General features: G+C 40.3%; 1 protein-coding gene across 1 annotated transcript in view; it reads left to right on the top strand.

Moving 5' to 3' along the window:
• The window catches only part of FAM135B (family with sequence similarity 135 member B), a 182,045-nt gene that overhangs the window by 55,549 nt on the left and 105,994 nt on the right, over nucleotides 1-20,502 (top strand). The window contains exon 2 of the mRNA XM_014965629.1: nucleotides 3,503-3,598. Within this exon, the coding sequence (XP_014821115.1) occupies nucleotides 3,522-3,598 (77 nt within the window). The 5' untranslated portion in view covers nucleotides 3,503-3,521. The remainder of the gene's footprint in view (nucleotides 1-3,502; nucleotides 3,599-20,502) is intronic.

Below are 20,502 nucleotides of genomic sequence, written 5' to 3'. Positions count from 1 at the left end.
TGTCATTCGCACAAATACTGTGAATCAAAAAGATTGCAGAGAGCAAGGGAGGAGAAAGATGAATAAAGCTACTGCACTCTGGCTGGTATCATATGTTGAACAATCTCCAATCCAGAAGGCATCTCCACTGACAACAACGGAGATGTGGGAGTAAAGTCAAGCCTTCCTTTAAAAATGCAAGTGAAACAGTCTCCAGTCTGTAAACATATTGATTTTCATAGGACTATATTTATCCAAAGGATTTTGAGCTTCAGCTAGTGTCTCCTTGCTACAGGTAAAATGACAATTGAAATTGACTGTCTCTTGCTTAGGACACCCACTCTAGTTGGAAGGACAAACTGTCAGAGAGGTGGTCTGGCTCATAACACTGGAGCACGCAGGACAGCACAGAATAACCAGTGACAATGGCGGCACTTCATGAAGCAATCCAGGGCTTTGGGGTGATGAGAATGATCATGGGGGTGCTTTTACAGAAGCATATGGCCAAAGCGCTTCCCATGTGGCTTTAGTAGCATCACATGGATATTTACTATTGTTGTCTTCAGTTCTCTTCTGGAAAATGCAAAAAGTTTGACCTGAAAGCAGACATTTTAGAAAAAACAATATACCAAAGCCTTCCCAAGAATTAACCCATTTTTCTTTGAACTGCTTATTAGATAAATTGATATGATAAGTACTGGCAACATTCCCTATTGGCACCGTTCCCTTGTGTGTTTACAATGCTGATGTAATGGCATCCTTCACTTCAGTGTTATTTTTACCGACTATTCCTCTATTTATAACCCAACCTTGTCCCACATCGTCATCAGTGAGCAAGCGGTCATCAGAGGTCCTTCAGAAGCCCTGGGTTTTCAAGAGCTGTGATCAGGTTCCTTTAAGCACGCACGTGGTACAGCACTGAAAACTTAATGCCTCATTTTAAGTGTTTGTGTTTTCTGGATCTGCAGCTGTTTTGTCAAATTTCATAGCTTCGTTCATTAAAGCATGATGGTCATGAGTCTGAGCAGGATTTTTTTGAACCTTGTTAAGTGTCATGATGATAAGCTGCACCAGAGGCCCCTTTTATTTCTTGTTGGGTGTTCCTTTAAGTACGAGTCCCTGCTGCTGGGGGCTCAGTCCCTATCACTGTCTGCTGTAGATATACGTGCTCTGATCTTCTGGTGTGCTGCTGGGGTAGGTGGAAGTCCAGCCTGGTGCAGAAGCTATTTAGTCTTTCATTCTGGTGATGAGAGAAGTTACAGAAACACGTTTTTTTCTTTTGTAGGACAATTATTATATATTTGTTATGAAAAGGTATAAAACATTCAAAATGAAATGTAAATGCAGTGAAGATGTGTGTGTGTATTTCCATGTATTTAATTTTTCACTTACCCTATCTAACCTTAGCCTCACGTCATTCTTTCTGTCTTTGACAATATTGGCACTGGTGTGACCTGGTTGGGCGTCCACTCATACCTCTCCTTTTTAAAATGGTGTCTTCAAAAGCATGGAGTTTCCTTTGATCCTGAGTTTTTGGTCTAGGGAGATACGCCTCAGCACAACATGCAGATTTACCCAGAGGCAATTCTTCCAATTAATACCCTCCTCAAGGCTAAATACCCTGTCAGTGCATTGCTTTGTGGTATCGTGTGGTTTTCTCTTGGCTTCCCACACAGTCTGCTTTGCTTTGATATTTTACACTCAGACAAGGCTATCACATGCATAAGCAGGTGGATATGTGATACACATGCCTTACAAATGGTATGTAACTCCTTTGTGGAGAAAGGCAAAACAAGAAAGGATTAGTGTCATCCCTGTTCAAATGGAAGGGAAAAAAAAACCAAACAAAAAAGAAATAATAATACTAAAAAAAAAATAGCACTTTGTCAAGTGATAACCTTTGAGTTTACCTTCACTGCTCCTACATCACGGCCAGATAGAAGTTAATGTAAAGTTCCTTACCTTGGAGGTATATCAGATGGGTTGCTCAGCAATTGTCCTTCTTTTCTTCCTCACAGTTATTGACATATCTTACATGCATTGCATACATCTTATGTCTCATTCTTGTCATTCCAGAGCCAACAACTGCAATGTTTGTTTTCGAGGAGAGTGAATGAGAAATCAACAATCTTTTAACTTGGGAATGAGTTCTTTTTCAAAAATAGTAGTGCTTGAGAGGATAGACAGAAAAAAAAAAAAAAAAGGCAGTTTAAAATAATGGATGTAATAAGCCAGTCAGTTGGGAAATTAGTAATCAGGACTGAGCATTGAGACTTATCAGAAAGCTACATCCTAATGCTTGTCTGCGGACTTCATGTATCAAACTCCTCTTCATTCCTGCTTCATTGGAGAAAATGATGAAATCTTTGAGTGCTATGGAAATTACTGGGTTAGAAATATGGAGGAATTCTCCACCTTTCAGTCTGAGCTGGATGCCCCCTTAAAAGCCCTGTATGTCTCAGACAGGGGATTATTAATAGCCCTGACATGGATCTTCGTCAGATATTGTACTTGGCTGCTGTCAAACAGCTACCAAAATGATGCTTATCGAAGTGTTAATTATACAAATCTGATCTCTGTCTTCTCAATGAGGCTACAGACCATTTCCAGAGAGTTTGCAGATTGCCTGAAGTAGACTTGCACGGAGAAAAGGAGGAAAGGGTAATAGAAAATTCAAAATCTGTCCAGAAGCTGTAAAAGCCCTTGGCTTGCCTCTGCTCCTATTAGGGAAATGTTAAGGGTTTACACTGACGTATTAAACAGTGCTGGTTTGGCAACTTAATTTTGCTAAAGCTTCCTTGAGTAAGGTATGACCCCCTGAGATCCCTTCCAACCGGAATTATTCCGTGATTCAATGAACATATGAGTTATTATCTGTAAATGCCTGTAATGTTTCAAAATCCTGATCTGACTGTGGTGGCCTATTAGGTGCTTTGATTGTCAGCATTTTCCTTAGAAGAATCTCTTCCATTCATTAATCTTTAAATTATTCAAATTCCCTCAGAAGCTTCCCTTCCGGGACTTGAGTTAAGTCATAAGAGGGGTCAAAAGCAAGAGAATTCTGTATTCTGTTCTCATCTGTCTAGGGTTTTTGTCTTTTTGGCTTTTGCTTTTACAGAAATGAGCTGTGCTGACCCTGGATATCTGCCATTTGGTAAAATGGGAATAAAAAAATCAATTTCCCGTACAAGAGTAGCAAGAGAGTTAATTAGAATTTGCTTTGAGATTCTTGCACATAATATGTTATTTACATTTTGCTTCTTATACTTTCCATAATATTATCATTCTGTCCTCAGGCTTAATTAGACTTTTTACCTCTCTTAATTACTGCTTTGATCTGGCTTTTAGAAAGTCTTTCTGAAGGTGGAGCCCAATGATGTTATTGGAAAGATTCCAGTTGATTTCAGTCGATTTCAAGCTTTGCATGAAATGCAAGATGCTGAATAAAATGTAGTAATCCATTCATGCATTTGTTAAGCAAAATACTTCAAATGTTTATAACGCCTATATATTTGTTGTTTAGGTGATGACCTGAAAAAATCATGTCTGAGGTCCAGGGAACGGTCGAGTTTTCTGTGGAGCTACACAAATTCCATAATGTGGACCTCTTCCAGAGAGGGTGAGTTGATGATTCTATTAATTTGCGTCTGATTACAGAGGAATAGTTTACAGAAAAGGGTAAAACTACCAAACAGGTTTCTTTTCTGCCAAATGCAGTTATATTTCATGCAATCTCCAGGGCAGGGAAGGATGTCACTGGGCTTTCATTGCTGTCAAGGAAGATCAATGTACATCACTTCCACTATAAAGTCAGAGTGACTGACTTGTTTTTGTAATACAGTGTTATAATGATGCAAATTATTTTAAGCATCTGTTTAGATATAAGCACTATAGCTGCTTTAAATGTTTCTGGACGGCTGTTGAGCCTCTATGCTATATGACAGCTGTATTGAACCATAATGAAAACATGTTTATTTTAGGCTCATAAATCTAATGACTCTGTTCTTTTCATGAAATCCCATGAATGGGATTTCCCACCGTTGAATCCCACCATTTTGGAAGGGAACATGAATACTCATGTTTGCCTAAAGCTCTGCTTCTGGTGGCCACATTGTTTTTTTTCATGTCCCTGTAAGTTAAAACATGTACAGCTCTCTTCCCAATGGCTTTTATAACAACCAGGTGGCTGTGAAGTGAAGAAGCCTAACCCAGTGCGAGTCGTTACTCTACATATTGGACCCAAAAAGTGTTTTTCAGTGAGGAAACCACAAGATACTAAAAACCAGAAGACCCAAATGGGTCAAAAGAATGTACTTAATGGACAATAGTGGGTCTAGTGGAATATTATTTTCTTTCATCTGTGAGGATTTATGTGTACAGCACACTATTCTCTTCTACTATAGTAGTATATAGTTCTCTTCTACTATATTCTCTTTCGAGCCTTAGCTTGGTACAGGGGTGGTTCACAGCTGATTTGTCCATCTCAAGCACCATTTCAATCAAAAAGACTATGTAATTCTTTCAGGTATTGGGATGGATTAAGTAAAACCTTTCCCATCTGTACACAGGCCTTTTGGTATTTGTTTTCACTGTGATGAACCAGGTGGCAAATACGCTGTGAACTTGGATGAAGGAAACATTTTGCTTTAACAGCTGACATCTGTCATTCTGTTCTTGTCTCCAAGTGAATATCCACTAACTTTATGTTAGAAAGTACCCCGACTATACCAAGTACTTGTGTTAAATAGGACCAAAAAACCCTCTGTGCTCGAGGTGTTTGGTTTATCTGAATTATAAAAGAAATCTTCCGTGTATTCCGGTCTTTATGACCTTAGAAGACAGTCCTAGCTATGGATTTTTTTTTCTTGGCTTCTGATGATCAGTGTAATGTCTTTGATCTACCTCACGTTTGAAAATCCACACCCATCTGTGAGTTCAATGATTTTTTTGGACTTAGACGGTAGGATGTTCAAAGGCCAGGAATCTTCCCACTTCTCATGTTACTGTGTGACGAGCTGCCTGTTTTTTGTCATATTGGGTGCTTTTGCAATCACTAATTTCTATAAAGTGCTTTCTTTGGCTTTGACAGTCAGAACAGATCTCTAGTGTGGGGGTAAACCTAGCACTAACAGATAATATATTCTGCTGTCACACTAATGAGTTCCTAATTACCCTTGCTTTTTTTCCCACTGGAGCTTACCTGGCTTTACTGATTAATATTCCAAACACATGGTACTATAGGTTATACTGCATTAATTTGTTTACAGTGATTTTTCTTTCTATGCATCCTGCATAGTATTACATTTGCTTTCTTTCCATAGTTTTAACTTTTGCGTTTCCAACAAAAGGCTTTATTGTGTCTCATATTTGCTGATCAGTATCTTCTGTGTCTTCAGCATCCCCTACCACTGTAGCATGACAATGTGAAGAAAAATAGTAAATGAGCTTGCCAAGTTTCATTTTAACTTGGGCATGCTTTTAATCTTTTCCCTTATTGCCATTGTTGATATTCACTATAGACATCTGGGATACCTCGGATTGACATATGGTCTCCCCAGATGACAGGGTGGTTGAAGTAATAATGATGGGAATTTTCTATTTAACTAGTTTTTTTCTTCTCTGAGTGCCTTGTAAATTGAGTCAATATCATTCTGTCCTGATGAAGGCCAGAAAGGTGATGTATGAAATGTTGTCCATCAGGGTAGCAGTGGAGCTGAAATGAATCTTAATTTCCATGGGAACATAATATGCTATGTTTTTTTAACAACAAAAGCAAGAAAAACAATGAGGACTATTAATAATAATTTATGTGGCTTACTTTTCTTCTTGATACTTTGGCACAAAAATGAAACAAAAAAAAACATAATCAAAACCCTGATTATGTATCTCCACAAATAGAGTTCTGCTACTATATGTCTATTTGTCATAAGGTTGAAATTCCTGGGTTGGACCTGTGTAATTGTCCAGAAATAAGGCAGAAATAAGGACAGTATTTTCCAAAACACTTGGGCTTGGCTAACTGTCCTCCTAAAGACAGTACCTTTAGGGAGAGCATGGCTGGGCCAACAGTGAGGCCTTTGGAGAAGAGCACTCCATGGAAAAAAAAGGAAATGAATAAATCAACAAGGTATAGCAAGAGAATCCTGGGAGAATCAGCCCCTCTGGAGCCATTAGGTGACGGTTAATTACCAAACTTGATTAAAGACATGATCTGCTGGCCATAAGCCACAGATTCAAAGTGCTTTAAAATATCAGGCCTTCAGTAATGGTCCTGTTCTATTTCTGGTTGCACTGGAAGCTATTTTGAATTTTGTATGCACACACAGCCCAGTTGCCACCTCCCTCTCCCCAGAAGAAATGGAAACTCCTTAATCTATCTGAAGTACACCTTGTGATATTGGAATCATGTTTCTTAACTCGTATGAATGGTCAATACTGAAAAGAGATTCTGATATAAAAGTAATCAGTTTGGAGGGTATTTTTTTTAAAATATTTGTTACAGTTGTATGTTTCTGATATATATAGCAGGAACATTCATCAGTAAATTACGTGTTGCAGTAAATTATGATGTGCATCAGTAAATTATTGTGGTCTACTAGTGTTAGATTTATCTTCTTCTGAAGCACAAACATAACAGTGTCAGTATTTATAGACATCAAAGGTTAAAATTTATAGGTGCTGCTATAGGGGAAGAAAGAGCCTTTTATTTGGTCAAACCAAAGGATTTGCAATGCTGTTTGATGCCAGAGTTCTAAAGGTTGAGTAATAGGTAATGCAGTTTCTGGACGAAAAAAATTTTTTAAGTTTTCCGTCCTTAATTCTCTCCATCATGTGCTGCTTAATAACTGGTGACAGATATTTTCTATAGTGAAATTAGCTAACCGATTCTGATTCTCCTTAATAGAGTAGGAAATAAAATTATCCCTGACTGCCAGAGATCAATTAATTGATTTGTCTGGTTCTGTCAGAAGCAATCCTTCTGCACCTTCTTTTCATAAAGCTTTTCAAAATCTATTTGGCAGAGAAAAGAAACAAGCCCACAACTACTTCATTGAGAGGGTAAATAACTTTTGGAGTCTGTGAAGGAAGAGAGGGCACAAAGAAGGTGAAACAGTGACTTAACAGTGCTGGGATTCTGGCAATGATGTATTATAAAGTAAGGATCAAGGTAAATCATTAATTACCAATCACAGGAGTGAATCAACTGCTTATCAGTCTTTTCACTCCTCAAATTCCAGGCTGCAATTTTTAAGTGTCTAACTAGTGTTTTTTGCATGTAAGAGGTGGTGGTGTTTAGAAATGAGTCGAAAAATGAAGTCCAGCTTCTAAAATGAATGTAACATTGCTCTGGGGAAAAGATCAGTGGTCTCAGAGTTTACAAAACCCCTACAAGTATCAGACCAAGTACCAGTAGCATTCAGAGCTGCTGAAAACATGACATTCTGCCTTAACAGAAAAAGCCTTTATGTGGCAAAACATCGCCGTTTCCTACCAGATGGACAACAGTGTTCCAGTGTACTTAGTCATTAAATCATCCTCTTCAGAGACAAAATGCAGCAGCTCCTTCACTCAGCAGACGGCAATCAACCAATGCCATTCTTTTCAGGATGGATACATGGAAAATACACATGGTATTCTGAGGTACACTGTCAGGATATGAAAAAAAAAAAAAGAAAACCCCAAACTTGGCTAACTGTTGTATTCGATTGCCCAAAAAATAACCCTTGTCCCTTAACATCTGAACACTATCTCCTCTAAGGAGAGCAAATATCACCCTAATCCAAGTGGCATTTACATTGCTGCTTTGATGACTTTCTGAGTGAATTATGTCAGAAAGCAGCTTCGGTTTCACCTAACAAGATTTACATTTATACACTTCAAATGTTGACTGCAGTTCCTAATTCATAGAGTTACAGATGGACCCGTGTCTCCCGCTGGGAATCATTCAGCTCTGTGTGTGTGTGTGTGTGTGTAGGAGAAGGGAGTCTTAAGCCCTCAGGCATGTGAAAGGATATATATGTATGTGCTGCAACATTTTATTACTTAAGAACAAGTGAAGTGACATATTTTTAATGCACTGAACTTAACTAGAACAAGCCAGAAACATGACACCAGCACAGACTGTGTCAGTGCAATTATTCTAAACAAGAGAGGGTGCCAGAAATTACTGAATGAGCAGCTCTGGTAATAAAATAACTATGAGATGCTTCAAAAAACCCACTGTTCCTTGTGTGCAATTTTCACGGAATAGGAAGTTATTCTCCAAGTTTTCATATGAAGACGATTGTGGTGCTTTGCAGTTCTTTTGGCACTTTTCCTCCCTAAAGCACTTTGCAAACAGCAACTAATTGAGTCAGATGAAGTTATCTGTGTTCAGAACGTGTTATCACGTTGTTACACACTGTGCATATCCCTAGAGGAAGCATGGCATAATCACCAGCAGCAAATCTTGTCTTTAAATATAGGACAAGCTGTCGAGAGAACAGCTAGACCTGGTCCCTTCCTACAGTTCCTGGTTGCAAGATTTAAAAAAAAATAATAAATCCTATGAGGATAGTCAAGCTCTGGGATTTGCCGCTCAGAGAGGCTGGGGAATCTCCATCCTTGGAAATTTTCAAGACCTGACTGGACACGGCCCTGAGCGATTTGGTCCAAATTTAATTATTGGTCCTGCTTTGAGTGGGCATTGGGCTGGAGACCACCCAAGTTCCCTTCCAGCCGGAATGATTCCCTGAAGTGTGACCATAGTTCTTCCTCAGCACTGAAACAACCCTGTGCTGCTTTCTTCTGCATTGTTTCGTTTCGGCCCATGCGGCAGACACTATGTTTTAGTGATTTATCGTCAGCACCATGGTCTCCAGTAATTCACCTAGCTGTTTAGCTTACAGCACAAAATAGGTTTATTTGATTAGCATTAAAAAGTGATTTTAGCTGGGAAATGCGGTTTAAAAGTAAAGTTCTGCTTCTTATCATTGCACATGTAATGCCTCACATCTTAAGTCTTGATGATTCCATGATTCTATTCTATGAATCGATGTTATTATTTCCAGTTCCTCAACAAACGTTTCACATCCTGAAGGAGCCCAATTATTAATGCTGCACTTAATGCCACCTGACTCTAAGAATTTATGGGCTTTCTGTCATCAATTGTTCATGATATCATTAAGCACAAATACTCAGAGGGTAAAACAATTAGACCTGAGTGCATCAATGAAGATCACAGCTGTCTCTAGAAGACCCACAAATGAAAAGCAACCACTTATTGTATAAAGTCTATTGATTCAAGTAGAAGTTAATCTCAAAGACATGGTTTTAGCCCATTAAATGAAAACCTTTGCTTTGCTCAAGTTAAAACTTAATTAAGTTTCTTAGGGGTGATCAAAGCCACTTCGTGATACTCTAGAGGATAATGCTTTAAATTTAAGGTCTCTGCTTGCAGAAATATTTTTATTTTATGAATTGGATTCATAAAAATGTGCAAAGCACACCAAGAGCTTTGAAGAAAATCTTATGATGGTCAATTTTTAATGTTATAGATGATAGAATGAGCTGTCTTCCAGCTTGATGACTGATGAGCATTAAAGGCTGGCTAAATCCCAAAAGTTTCATTTTAGTTTTTTCTTCTCTTTTTAATTATATTTTTTCATCCAAGGTTTTAATCTAACATCACACTTTGCATTTTATTTCTTAAGAGAGCAGATCCCACCTATTCCTCTTGGCTAGCACTGTCTGTATATTTTAAAATTCATCTTCAGGAGCAAGTAGAATGCCTTCTGTATCTGTATCCTTACCTCTTGACTTCTGAATTTTCCTGGTGTGTACAAAGCTTTCCAGCTGGGTAGCCAGAGTATCTATACCAAACTGTGCTCTGCATAAGTATCACCAAGTTTTATCTTTGGACCAGAAATCACTTTACAGCCTTTATGTATCCTTCCAAATGTCCTCTTTAAGTCCTAGTTGTTTATATTCTATAAATGGGAAAAAGCCAAGACAATTATAAGAAGGATCCAAAAGCAAGCTAGGCAGTGAATGCATTGATTCACTAGATTATACTTAATTTTTTCCCCCTGATATCTATGACTAAATAGAGGCAAATTTGCTGAATGTTGTGCAATGTGCACCTTTAAGTAATTCGTTTTGATGACTAGTTAATGTTCTAGTGTTCAGGACCAAGAAAAATCAGCTGGCATCCCGTGTGCGAAAGGTGACTGAAGTAAATTGAGCACAATCTTTCCTGACATATGACTCAGCCAGTTTTTGTTGTGCTACACGGGCACCAAATGGGAGCAGAACAGGCAGTGAATCTGGCCCATATGGGTTGAGAAGTGATAAGACGACATTTGGAGTTCTCATAAGCTCTCAAATTAATATAACATTTCGGTGCTCTCCAACATGTGTTTGTTTTAAATAACCATCTTGTCCAGATATTGCACATATCAGACTCTCTGATATTGCACATGCCTGGTTTCAACTCTGTATTAATGACTGCTGGGAACTCTACATGAAAAGATTCACATTGCTATGCAAACTAGGGTTGGAGAAAAAAAAACACACCAGTAATTTCCTCATTATTGTGTCCCTAACTTAGTGCCGCATGCCCATCATTTTCAGAGAGGAAGCACTGCCGAGTGGCTGGGTTCAGCTCTATTTCGCTGCCCTATGAAAGGAAATCTATTTCCCTTCCCTTTGAAGAAATCCTCTCTTGGCAATACTGTCCACACACTTCTGCACAGCTTTGTAAGGTGTATTTCAATGTAAGTGTTCCAAATCCAGATGATCTATGACTGTTATTATTTGTTGGAGTGAGTAATGAGTTTGCGAAAATTCTTGAGACAGGCTTGAACAGCCTTTTAGCTCATCAGCTATTATCTAAAAACAGGGGAGTACTAATAATATCTCAGAAGATTGTTCTTAACAGGGTACAACCACAAATTCTCAGATGCTGAAATAGTAGAAAACACCATCGAGGATGGGAAAAATTTGTTCCAGAGTGCCTCTGACTTTTCTGTTCAAGATATTTTTGTATTCAGCTTAAAACATCCCAAAGTCTATTTTTCAGAATGGAAAATGGCACACAATCTCCGGACTAGATCCTTTTAACATTGCTTATGTTGGGAACTCAAAACCATTACTCTTCTTTGACACTCCATCCTTTTGAGTTGCCTTGAGATAATAACTGTCTGTGTAACTGGAAAATTTAATTCTCTGGATGCAATCAAACGATATGGTGTGTACACTGCAGACAAGGTGCACTTGAGATGTAATGGGAAAAACAATTGGCCTTTGTCCTTGCATTAATGGAGTTCAGCATATTGTGTGCCTGGATAGGAAGATCTTTTTTAGCACTTTAATTACTTAATGTGCTTGCTGCAGCATAAGTACATTAACAAATGCAGATCAATTTCTCCCATCAATCCTTGTCCACTTTGTTACTTCAGAACATTCATTCATTTGTGGGGATAACATCTGCCAAGAAAAGGTATTACAAATAAAATGCAGCTGAAAAATGAACTGTTCTTTAGTAATCTCTTGTTCCCATTTGGCAATGCATGAGAAATCTTTATAATGATGTCTGCAACAAAAGAGAACTCAGTTTATAATGTGACTGTTTGGAGCGGTGTCTGCAACCAGCCAACACCAAACATGCTGAGGAAGCTGTGGATTTTTAATTTATTTTGTGATTTTTTTTCTGAACCAGTTTAACATGTTCTCTTTGGCATAGAGGTTGCCAGGACTCACATGTCCTCTTCAAAAAATAAATTTTGTGAAGTAGCGGAGAGAATTACATTGCACAATAATGAAATACCAAGTTTAGAGAATGAGGCACCACCTGAAACTCTTTTTAGACTTGGCTGTGACAGAAGTTAGAGGAGTCCTGGCTCCCTTTGGAGGATGTCACATGTTTGATAAAAGATCTCACATATCTGTGATTAGTATCTTAAATACTGGTGTGAAAATCTAGATCTACAGAGAGGCTTAAATCTGGTGGTGTTTAGTGTTATCAGACCAGACGTTGAGGTGCTTTTGCTTTCCAGCAATTCCCAAGTCCAGTTTATCTGATACACAGTGAATGGATGTAACAAGTTAGGTGAGCCATTGTATTCTGAAATGGGATAAAGGCTTAGAGAAATCAGAATATGCAGCTCCATCACAGCGAATTCGGAAGGGAGAGCCATCTTACAGAGAGACTTGGACATGCTGGAACAGCAGGCAAGCAAAAACTTAATTAGCAAAAAGCAAAAACTTTTCTCTCTGGAGAAGAGCAGGCTCGGGGAAACTCATCATCACAGTATACCAGTACTTAAAGGGTGGCTTCAAAGAGGACTGAGGCACTCTCTTCACGAAGAGCCACATGGAGAAGACAAAGGGCGGTGGGTACAATTTACACCAGAAGAGGTTTCATCCCTGTATAAGAAGGGAAGTTTTTACAATGAGAATAATCATTCACTGGAACAACCTCCACAGGGACATAGTAGAGTCCCCATTGCTGGAGGTTTTCAAGATCTTATTGGACAGACTGCTAGTTAATTTCATCTTGGCTCTCCTTCCCATGAAAGGCTGAACTGGATGATCCTTTGAGGTGCCTTCCATCCCAGACTAGGGTATGATTCTGTGACTCGTATGAAGAGTATTTGATTTGTGGATCCTGGTAGAAGGTAAGTGTGGGTTTCATTTCTAGCTCTTTTGGAAATAAGTCCTCTTCACACCAAGAGCATATTTGCAAACAACTTGCATACTTAACTACTGTAAGGCTAAGTGGCTACAAACTCTTGGCATTTCCAGGATTTGGTGGCGGCTGAGTTGGACACAGCATTTGTCTCTACTGCTGTGTTGTTCAATACTGCTCTGACTCTATTTTGTCTTCTGTGAAAAACCTCTTCTGGGAGAAAACCTCAGAAACACAAGTTTTGTCAATTCTTACATAATTAATTTAATATTTATAGGATTAGCAGAGGGAACAGATTCATGACATAGTTGGGAATGAAAACTCCTGTCACCTCTCTATACAGATTTTCCGTAACAGAAAGAGGCCTTATGTTGACAAGAACATTGTGAAAAGAGGTTCTGATCCGTCCCCCAAAAAAGGGTTTTTTCATCTCTATAGCTGTCAGGCTCGTGCCAGCACCGAGTTTACTTTTAGAAGAGAGTATTCATCCTACTTGGAAGAGGGGGAAAAGCCCCTTCAGTGCTGCCAACAGTTCAGTGAGAAAAACAGGTAAATTTGGCTAAGATCCCACATTTAGCAATTAGTTTTATTTGTGTGGAGTGGGTGGAAATAGAAATGACCCATTGCCTGAGAAAAAAAGTAGGAAACAAAATACGACGGAGAAAGTAAAAATGAGGAAAGTGAGGAGAAAGGGAAGAGGTGGAAGGTGATCTCCTTGGGGTCCACTGATTTGGTCATCCCCAGCCCGGGTGTGGGAGAAATGCACCTTGGGCTGAAAGTCTGGAGTCTCTTCACCTACTCTTTCAAATGGTGGATTTCTTCATTAGCTCTTGAAACAGTGTTTGTGGGAAATGGAAAGCTGAAGAGTCACTGTTATCCACTGTATCAGGTGCCTGTTGGCAGTGGGGCCTGTGTGTGGGGCTGCCCCGTGGCAGACACAGCCGGTGCCAGGCGGCTCCAAGGGCCCCATGGCAGGACACAGCTGAGCCCCTCAGCCAAGCTGGGGGCACCGGGAACGGGGACAAGAGGTTTGGGAAAGGGCGGAAGGCGGCCCAGGCAGAGGAGGAGGAAGGCAAGGAGGGAGCAGCAGCAGAGGGAGGAGGAGGGCAGGAGGTGCTGCAGGCCCGGAGCAGGGATCCCCTGCAGCCCTGGAGAGACCCCGCTGGAGCAGAGACCCAGCCTGCAGCCCGGGGAGGGGGGATATTTCCTGCAGGAGCTGCGGCCATGGAGAGCCCAGGCAGGAGCAGGGTGTCCCTGAAGGACTGCAGCCCGGGGCAGGGCCCGCGCTGGAGCAGGGAGAGGGCTGAGGAGGGAGCAGCGGCCCAGAGGGGCTGCCATGGAGGGACCCCAACACCCAGCCCTTGTGCCACGTGGCAGAAGCAAGGAAGTAGAGGAGCTGGGAATGAAGGAGAAGGGCTGAGATTGGGGAAAAAGGCAGGGGGAGGAGTCAGGACTGAAAGAGTGTAGCTGGCTGAGCCTTGTTTTTGTTTCTCAGCATCCCACTCTACTTTTAAATCAGTTATTTTTCCCCAAATCAAGTCTGTTCTGCCTGCGATGGTAAATGGTAAGTAATCTCCCTGTCTTTATCTTGATCCAAATGCTTTTTTGTCTTCTCTTCTCCCCCTGTCCTGGTGAGGTGGGGAGTGAGGAGCAGAGCTGGACCCCCAACACTCAGGTCCACCTTCAGGTGTGCACGCTCTGAGTGAAGCTGAGTGATGCTGGAAGTCCTGTGGTTTTTCCTGCATCCCTTACTGCAAGTTCTGCTGTCATATCTCCCCATGTTTACTGATGAAATGATCTTTATATTGCTCTATTTGGTCTAATAAGGCTGCAGTCTCTCTCTTTTGTCACAAGGGCTTCCTGTTCTGCCTCTAACTGTTCCTTTAGCACTTGATCAGAACTGCCTTCTTTAGGTATGCCGTGCCCTGCATCATCCAATTTAAACTGTAGAGCGGACATCTGAATCAGGTTATTGTATTGCTGCTGTTGTAATCTTTCTTCATTTTGTTTTAATTGTTTCCTCTTAATTTTTTGTAGTTGTTGTTCTAACTAGCTTACAGTCTTTGAGACTTCAGTACCTCTGTTCTCCAGTGCTTGCATCTGTGCCACCAGTTTCTCTATTTCTTTATCACAAGCTATAAATTCTTGATTGTTTTCCTCCTTTTCTAATAAAAACTCATTGTGTTCATCCATCTTCTATTTTATTTCTGCTTGCAAAACTTCTACCTTGTATTCTCTAAGCATTCTAGAAATCCTTTTGATGCTGCTGTAAGTTTTAACTGTTGTTCAGTTCCTCAATTTCTTGCATCTCATTAATTTTTCTTTCCTGTATCTTACTGATCTATCAATTGTCACTAGTTTTCAAAGCAAGTCTTAAGCTGAGACCATGCAGCTTGCCCTAACCGCATGACTTTATTCTATCATAGGAAGCGTTCAACTTGTATGAGACTTCCAGATGTTTGAACTGACCAATTTAGTGACAGCAGATTTTAGGGGTCTGCTGGATGGACTAAGTATCATAACTTGTCCTGGGATCATGATTCACTGTGTGTCAGATCACACTGTATCTCTACTTTACTCATGTCCCCAAACTGCCTTCTTTTGGAACATAGTTCAGGGTCAATGGCTAGAAGATACTTGGGTTTTGTATTCATTTGGGATTAGGCAATTGCCAGGCTGTGAAAGATGTGAAAGGCTTTCCTTGGTCTGCTGGATTGGATATACCAAGCAGTTTGGTACAGCTTGAAACAATCTCTGTTTCAAGGTCACTTTGGCTTTGGTTTCAGTTTGAAACAGTCTCTGTTTCAAGTTCATTTTGGCTTTCAGTCTTCTGGAAGGTTCTGAGAATCAGAATGTGAAAAGATTTGTATGCTTGTAAAGCAGTGGTCTCTGAGAAGCCACTTCCTGGCTATCATTTTCTGTTGTCTCCCGTTTCCAGCAGTGAGACCCAAAACCTAACAAAATTTAGTATAATTACTTCTCCAAACCTGTTTATGCATTGCAGACTATACACGTTACAAAAACACTTTAGAACTCTCATGAGACACCATATTAATCTTATTCTAGTAAAAAAGATGTCATGTACAAGTTTGAATTAAGAAAGAAAAAGAATGACTTTCAGAAATATAGATCCTTTCATATCTATTAAATGAGTGCTACAGAGTGCCTCTTGTTTGCACTCAGAACAGTTAAGGGTGACTTAATTCTCTGAGATTATCACAGTGTAAGATTTTTCAGGTCCTACAGTCAGAAGAGGACAAAATCTCTCGATCTCTAGCTGCTCGTGTAATGCAAGAGCAGATTGAGAAAGGTTACTACTTGACGGTAAGACTAAATTAAGCTATGTTTCCAAGGTTTCTCATTGCCTTTGAGACAAGGATATAAGTGCTCATATCCTTATTGGGGTCTTAATTTTTCTGCCCTTTTCTTCCCCTGTCTCTCTTTTCCGACAATGAAGCATGTTTCTCTCATTTTACTTTGCTGTTCACCATTCTACCACTTACTCCTCTTCACCCCTACGTTGCTGTGCCCTCTGAAAGGAACGTAAAGGGCAAATTGCTTTAAGAGTATGGATATGGGACCAAATTAAAGGCACTGTTGCTACCTTGGTGAGCATAAAAGGGCAAGCGCCCCTGAGGTGAGCATAAAAGGAGATGTAGAGTGCTGGTTGGTGTAATTGTCAGAGAGCTGCAGGGATGCAAGGGCTGGAGCTTTTATGGCCTGTAGGGTTGCAAGTTTCTGCAGAGAAGAGATGATCTGATGAAAAGCTATGAGAAACTAGAAATATAAAAATGATCAAGGTTGTGGCTTACCTGGGTCTAAATGGAAGCCTTGCCTCAAAGCATCGAGTATAGCCCTGATTCACTACTGCACTGGAGTATGGGAGGTCTCCTGTTAACACTAGTTCTTGTTTGCTAAAAGATGTCTGTATCTTCTCTACGTTGTACCCAGCGCACTCAGCTCTTGAAGGCTTCCAGCCCTAAATCCTGGAATTAAAACTTATTTATTTGTGTTTGATCCTGGGAAATGCTGAGCACCTTCAGAAGATGCCGAGAACCTTTGCAAATTGTTTGATTGGGTGAGGATGAAATATACCAAATGAAATATACCAAATATCTCATATTTGCAGAACTGGACAGCGTTTATTGTTAAAATAAGATTTTCTGTCAGAATAAAAAAATCAGAAAAGAGGGCTGCCATAAATTTAGAATTGAACAATTTCCTCTTACTGGGTGCACAACTCCCTTTGTCATGCTTCCTTGTGTCTGCATGCTACAGCTTCCTTGTAGATGAGAGGTTTGAACTTGTCTGGCTCCTACGACAGTGTTACTGAGCCAGTCTTTTTGATTCCATGCATCAGGAATGATCAGAGAGGAGCAGTCTCATCTGTCGGGGTTCCTGGTGGGAGTGATCTGTTTTGGTAGTACGATGCATCAGTATTATCCTACAAATTGCTTCTCTCAAACTAGTCCTCTCTTCTTAACCTGGGCTTTTCAAAGCCATCACCAGTCAATGTCAGGGGAAGACGAGCAGGCGACAACTTGTAGGAGTAGATGAGAGCTGAGATGGTCTGGCATTGATCTGAGAGGAAGAAGCCAAGGGAAGGATGAAGTCCAAAGTGTCAGAAACAACCTGCTTCCTTGAGATGTCTGATCTTTTTGATGTAAATCCTTTGGGATTAGGTAATGCTCTGGGGTATGGTTGGAATACTAAAGATACCATGATGAGTTATCTGAAGCTGAAACATTTTGTTCTCCTAAAATTAAATATTTCTTCTGTTTATTTGAGTGCAATGTAATAATTGACAGAAAAAACCAAACCCAACCCTCTGCACCTTGCCTGATCATTCAGTGACCACTTAACATCTGAGAGTGATCTTGGTGGTCCTGAGAGGAGTTCTGACCACCACAATGCCAAGAGACTGAATAAATAGCTCTGCCTCTTGAAGGGGGAGACAAAGGGGGGGCAGTGTCACCTGACACATCCATTAATGGAATCAGGCTGCTGAGGGAGGCTTTAATGTCAGTGTGCTAGGTGCGTCAGTACAGGTCATCAGGGATTAATATGTGTCCAGGCCCAGGAAAACAAAGTTAATATTCAAATTTGTTATTTAATTTTAAAGATGAGCGATTCAGAAATGGTCAATGAAGGCAGTGATGGCAAATTCATTGCCACCAGGGTGACCTATGCAGTCTGTCTCGCAAGAGAGAAGAGACTTGGAGTGGTATGCACTGCCTGCATAAATAGCATTGGTCCTGCAAATAAGAAGGGTACATGTCCTATAAATCATTTGGAAATTTACTGAGATTCCCCTAAAAGCAAATTGGCTTTTCATTCCTGCTTCTGTTCGGAGGTTGTTTCACAGTCTTACTCCTTTGCCAGCTACAACTTCTTATGTCTAAATTGCATTTGTTCACGGGCAGTTTCTATGTCGTCGTTCTTGTGCCAGTGTTGTACTTTCTTGTACCTCACTCTTCTTCTTCCTTCCTGATGTTTTTCCACCCAGTGTATTTATAGATGGAGAGGGGATCTGATTGCTCTGCGTTTTGCTGAGTTAAGTGTGCCAAGTTCCTTTAGTTCTTTTCTTAAAATCAGCTTGCTGTTTCCTGATCTTTCCTTCACAGTGCCTGTTCCACATTAACTCGCAATTTTCTGTGGTCTCCCTATTTCACTGATGTCTAAATAAGCTTTTCTGCACTGCTCGTCTTAAAAAAAAACACCACAAAAACCCGCAAACAAACCACAAAATGGCTGTTTACTCAGAGAGGTACTACCTAGCCTAATTTTAAGGAGCTAGACTTAGCCTAATTGTAGTAAAACAGGAATTGTATTGCAATTTCTCATTTATTTCCTAATTATTATATCCTTCAAACTCTACCATAAAGTCTTATGTATCTCTGGGGCCACATTCATCAGGGACCCACAGTGATTTCCATTTCAGCCCCTTGGCAAAATGACTATTTAGCTTCTGCTCATCAGCTGCCCCTTTGTACCTTTATCCATTTCTTGGATTTGTTGTAAACCTGTAATACTAAGTGTCCAGTTCACATGCTGCTTCTGCCAAGGTTCTCCAGCTTCATCCTCACTAAGCATGCCAACCTCTTTTATTTTAGCACATTGGCTGTGGCCTTTTTCAAAGCTTTGAAAAAGCTTTGAACCTTCCCTTTAGCCTTTGCCTGTGCTCTTCATGAAAAAGGTAAACAGGAGGACAAAAACTCTTGTTATTTTTAGAGGTAATTTCTCATTTACTGTTATTGTCAACCTCATATCACTATCAGGCAGTCCTTTTCTGCACCTATGTGGTGGAGGACCTCCTGTAATTTTTTTGGTGGTTTTTTGCAATGTTTACCTTGGCCTGATTTTCCAGGTTTAGGTGTAATTTTTGAATTCCAGGTCCTGTTCCTACTCTTTGTAATTTTTCTGTTCACACCTCGTATAATTTTGGAGAAATTCACTCAGCTGGACAGAGATAAAGCCCTTGTCTGTAGAATTTCTCCACAAGCCTGAAATGCCCAGCAGCTTCTTACGCAAAGAGGGAGAAGTCATGTCTGTGTAATTGCCTCCACGTGGATAGCAGCCCACCCTCAAGGCTCTGCTGCTGCTGTGTCCACGCAGCAGATGTCCCACTCAGGTGAGAATAGGTCAGGCAGACTCTAAGAGAGCTCAGGCCATTAAACTAATCCCTGTTTTGATTGGGTAGATTAGAAGATGCTAGTGAGGAGGACCAGCCTACAAGGCAACTTCCTGATGGGAGTATTTAGAGCCAGCTGGAGATGGTTTGCTTCATTCTGAGGAAAACCAGAAGCTCTGTATGGTCACACTGAGCTATAGTCTGTCCGTTGTGCTTCTCAGCACAATTTATGCCATTTCTAGTTCAGACAGTACCTTGCTATAATCAAATGGGTGGTTTTAGGATGGCAAAACCATTCTCCATGTACCATCCTGTTAGCAGGGACTGAGCACAGTATCCGGTCACATGACAGTATGGATTTTTGTAAGGTACTGACAAAAAAAGTGTGTTATTTGTTATTTGCGTGCACATTAACATGGTTCTGGTTTACATCTTGGTCTCACTATTACTTGTACTGGTACAGCCAGGAGGTGTGTGGGGCAGGGGAGCGGGGAAACAGGAATATTTATCTATGTTTATTGCTGAGGGAAACTTATGGGACTGTGTCTTGCAGTGACCTGTATTTTAATCAGGAAAACCCTCCTCATGATGCACTATTATGAAATAAGATCAAGCTTCACAGTGTGGGAGCAGGAACCTTTATTTTTATGCTTTTGTTTAGACATAAAGTCACTGTTTGGCAATTCCTCCCTGCCTGCAAAGACTCAGAGGAAGCTCTGAGGAGGAATGGATAATATTTTCCAGTCTTAAGATTTATATATTGGTATGTGGCTTAAAAATAGGAAAATGAACCCAGATAATGGGTTTTATTCAGTTTCCCGTATGGAGGTTGTTTATTGTAACTGGACTACAAGAAGTCTGATGGAAGTCAGCTGAGGAACTCTTTGGCTTTCTCTGGCCACCCAAGGTGAAGCTGATCTTTGCTTATATTCTGCTTGTGATATTTACAACCTCCTTTGGAGCTGCTGTTAACGTTTTGCATGAAACTTGCATTCAAAAATGACTTGTTATCAAAGATTTTCAGGGAAACTGTTGCATTTTAAAAGCAATAAACAGATGAATTTTGAGCATTTCTGTTGAACTTTGAATTTAATCTTTGAGTTTGAGCCTTTAGCACTTTCACTGCCCTGTGTGTTAATTTCCATGAATGTCACTGAGGCATTGAGAGACTTCAGTCTGAGGTCCTCTATATCACTGTCCTCTGCCATTAGTCTAAATGACAAAC

The sequence above is a fragment of the Calidris pugnax genome, unplaced genomic scaffold (assembly GCF_001431845.1).
Source record: "Calidris pugnax isolate Ruff unplaced genomic scaffold, ASM143184v1 scaffold41, whole genome shotgun sequence".
In the NCBI taxonomy this organism is placed as follows: Eukaryota; Metazoa; Chordata; class Aves; order Charadriiformes; family Scolopacidae; genus Calidris; species Calidris pugnax.
Note: the sequence above shows the minus strand (reverse complement) of the source record. Positions and strands in the feature narration are given on the sequence as shown.